Source organism: Crocodylus porosus, unplaced genomic scaffold (assembly GCF_001723895.1).
Source record: "Crocodylus porosus isolate Cpor-Errol unplaced genomic scaffold, CroPor_comp1, whole genome shotgun sequence".
NCBI classification, from domain to species: Eukaryota; Metazoa; Chordata; order Crocodylia; family Crocodylidae; genus Crocodylus; species Crocodylus porosus.
In genome coordinates this window covers 141,496,922-141,499,334 of record NW_017728931.1, presented here as the reverse complement: position 1 = coordinate 141,499,334, position 2,413 = coordinate 141,496,922, and the positions used below count along the sequence as shown (strand labels likewise).

The window sequence follows — 2,413 nt, the reverse complement described above, 5'->3', positions numbered from 1 at the left end:
GCGGGCCTCCGCTGCCATGCACCCTGCCGCGGCGGTGGCGCTGGTTTTCGGCGGCTGCTGCAGCAACGTGGTGTTCCTGGAGCTGCTGGCCAGGTGCGCGCTGCGGGGGGCAGGGGCCGCTTACAGTAGGGCTGGGGTTGCAGTGGGGCAGGGGCTGCGGTTGCAGTAGGGCAGGGGTTGCAGTAGGGCAGGGATGGGTTGCAATGGGCAGGGACTGCGGTTGCAATAGGGCTGGGGTTGCAGTGGGGCAGGGGCAGGAACTAGGGCTAGGGGAGGGGTAGAGGCTGTGATGAGGGAGGCAGGGCTGGGGAGCACAAGGCTGAGCCCCTGCTGGGCTGTGGCCCCCGCCCCGAGTCCTCTGGGGATGCCCCTGGGCTCTGCCCCAGCCCTAAGGTCAGCCCACACCATAGCCCTGGCCTTGCAGCTGCTGGGGGCCCGCGGCCCGCCCAGGCTGCAGCGGGAAGAGCTGCGCCTGCCCCACGGCGCTGCCCGGCTTCCTTCACCCCTGGCAGGGAACGGGCGGCTGGGACTCGTGCCCGCTCCGGGATGGGACACGTGCCCGCCCCGGTCCTGCAGCGAAGACGGGGATGTTGCAGTGAGCTTTGCGCCGCCCCCTGAGGTTTTGCCGGGAAGAGGGAGGGGGCCCTCAGGCCGCAGGGCTGCGTGGGTGCAGGAGGCGACATTTGCAACAGGAGGAAAAGCGAAGCTCTGGGAAGTTGATGGCTCGGTTCCTCAACCCGCTCCCGCTCTGCTTTCTGCTCCCTGCCCTGTGCTCCCCGATCTGCTGTGATCCAGAGGGGCTGCCTCTGCTGCTTGTTGCCGGTGGGCTCCAGGCTGGCCGTGCCTGCTCTAGAAAATCAGGCTGGCCAAGTGTCATGCCCAAGGCTATGCAGGGAGTCGGTGTCCAAGCCCCGTTCCTCCCAGCATGCCGCTCCATACGTGTATCGGTCCATCGGGACACATGGCAGGCTGTAATTCCAGGACGGCCAACCCCCAAATATTTAAAAGCCCAAAAGTTCAGGCCCTCTAAAATCACCACTGGCTTAATGTCATGGAAAATACTGCACATGGGGCCTTTATTTGGCCTCCTCGCTCCCTGACTAGCGACGCCCTGAGAGTTTGCTCAAGTTTGCCCTGCCATCCCTAACACTCACAGCTTCCTTTCTGAATTCAAACACGCCCAAAAGCCAGGCTGTTTCATGCCTTTACGTGACTCAAGAGCCTGCAGCTTTAACAGGCAGCCTCAAATATTAACCTAGCAATGAAGCTGTGAGCGCTGGCAACACGCCGGTGCCTTCTGTGCGAGTCCACGCACCTCCCAGATTGAGTGTGCCACGAGGAAAACACAGATATCAATCTACGGGGCTATTTCACAGTTGCATAGTGCAAAGCGTTTCTGCCAAGGCGCCCTGCCTAGCTGAGACGGTGAAAACCCTTTGGGATGTGGAGGATCTCAAAAAAGCCAGTGCCAGAAAGCCAGCCATCTCAAAACGCAAGCTAAGGATTGACCGTGGATTGCTTTTAGGTGCAGCCACATAGTTTAGAGACGCAGAGAGCTTAGCAAAGTCGCGGGTAAAACCCCACTACTGTATGAGCCTTTCGGCATCATCTGCTCCTGGACCAAACACGGCTCCCTCTCCTTGTAACGGCACGGTGGTTAAGCTAGGACTGTTTCTTTGCTTTACCCACCCCTGATTAGCTGGTGCTAGACGGGCACCGCGCTTTCTCCACCTCGTCGACATTGCCCGTGCCGCCAGTGTCATGAGACGCATATTTAACATACCTGCTTTCCATCTCTCTGCCCCAGATCAGGGATTAAGGCCTCCAAATCAATGAGGCTCTGTGTCCTCTGCGGAGCTCCAGTTACAGGGCGAGGGCCTTAGGGAATGAATTTAGAAAAACAACAAAGGTTGCTTTTGGTGGCACGACATCACAGCGCGGGAGAGAAAGGCAGAGGAATCCAGTTAGCAAACAAGGCTTCTGTGTCTTAAACCTTACCTGGGAGCGGGCAGGAAAGGCGTCCTCTCTGGATTTTAAATGTTCATCGCTGCATGCAGCAGGTTTCTGCAAAACATGCAAAAGGGATGGAGGCCTGGATCGGCAAGGTCGTTGGGTGCCCCTCTCTTTAGATTGAGCCCATGGTTGTGGGTTGGGTGGGACTGTGCGGTTGTGATACTTGCAGTATCGCCAACTCCCATGATTTGAGGTGTTGTTCTTAAAATCTGCGCTTCGGGAATGGGAAAACCTTACCTCTTTATTTGATCTATCTCTGTATATATCTGTCTCTCTCTATATATAGCTATATAGATATGTAGAGAGATAGATAGATATCTCTCTATAGATGTATCTCTCTAAAAATAGAGAGATACATCTGTCTCTAGGTAGATTGGTATATATATCGAGAGAGAGATAG

General features: G+C 56.6%; 1 protein-coding gene across 1 annotated transcript in view; it reads left to right on the top strand.

Moving 5' to 3' along the window:
• The first annotated feature begins 6 nt into the window (after nt 1-6).
• The window catches only part of SLC35B4 (solute carrier family 35 member B4), a 20,100-nt gene continuing 17,693 nt past the window's right edge, over nt 7-2,413 (top strand). The window contains exon 1 of the mRNA XM_019543780.1: nt 7-93. Within this exon, the coding sequence (XP_019399325.1) occupies nt 17-93 (77 nt within the window). The 5' untranslated portion in view covers nt 7-16. The remainder of the gene's footprint in view (nt 94-2,413) is intronic.